The 760-nt window shown below is 35.8% G+C and overlaps 1 protein-coding gene across 1 annotated transcript in view; it reads right to left on the reverse strand.

Annotated features, from left to right (window-relative positions):
* Positions 1–462: 462 nt before the first annotated feature.
* LOC104489308 (chromosome unknown open reading frame, human C12orf4) overlaps positions 463–760 on the reverse strand; it is a gene marked incomplete at its 5' end in the record, with an annotated part of 17,794 nt that continues 17,496 nt past the window's right edge. Inside the window, one exon of the mRNA XM_010131454.1 lies at positions 463–678. Within this exon, the coding sequence (XP_010129756.1) occupies positions 586–678 (93 nt within the window). The remainder of the gene's footprint in view (positions 679–760) is intronic.

Raw genomic sequence — 760 nt, forward strand, 5'->3', positions numbered from 1 at the left:
ATTTAAATTTATTTAAAAACCCTCTGCCACGATTCACAAAACGCAGCAGGTTAAATGCTTGACTCAGGTCTTCCATTTTGTAAACAGTAAAATGTATTGCTGCTTCATTTTATTTTGTGGTCATTGTGATGCTGGAAGGGCAACTGTGACAAATTATGTCGAAGTTATTCTAAGGAGACACCTGACATGGTTTTTATTTTCTTAAATGTCACGAAGCAAATTCAGAAAACGTTTTTAAAACTCCACAACCTGAACCTCACCCAGAAGATCTTATTCCTACCATAAGCTCTTAGCCCTACTACTATATATTTCTGTAGATTACATACACTGAGTTACATTTAACGTCCTTCAGAAAAAGGTGAGGACTTCAACCTTAATACTGTGTTGAAACAAAGCAAGAGGCAAAAATCAACTGCTAACACCCAAGCACAGACAGCATTTATCTTTTATTATGACAACACGATTCTTGAAATCACAACAAATATCACTTCAGGGTCATCTTCTCTCAGAAAAGAGACATTCCAGTTCAGAATCTCTGTAACCTCATCCTTTATCAGCAGGATACATCTTACTGCTGCACGGAAGTCAGTGCTTAGAAGTCAGAGTCAATGTAGAGGATACTCTGAAGATTTGTGGAAGCATATTACTCAGCTGGTAAAACATTTCCTCAGAAATCGTCTGAAAAAAATAAAATAAAAAAAAAATATACCAGTATTTTTGGGTTGGCTTTTTGCTATAGTCTGGAATAGTTAACTCTTTC

Source organism: Buceros rhinoceros, unplaced genomic scaffold (genome assembly GCF_000710305.1).
Source record: "Buceros rhinoceros silvestris isolate BGI_N320 unplaced genomic scaffold, ASM71030v1 scaffold7152, whole genome shotgun sequence".
Classification (NCBI taxonomy): Eukaryota; Metazoa; Chordata; class Aves; order Bucerotiformes; family Bucerotidae; genus Buceros; species Buceros rhinoceros.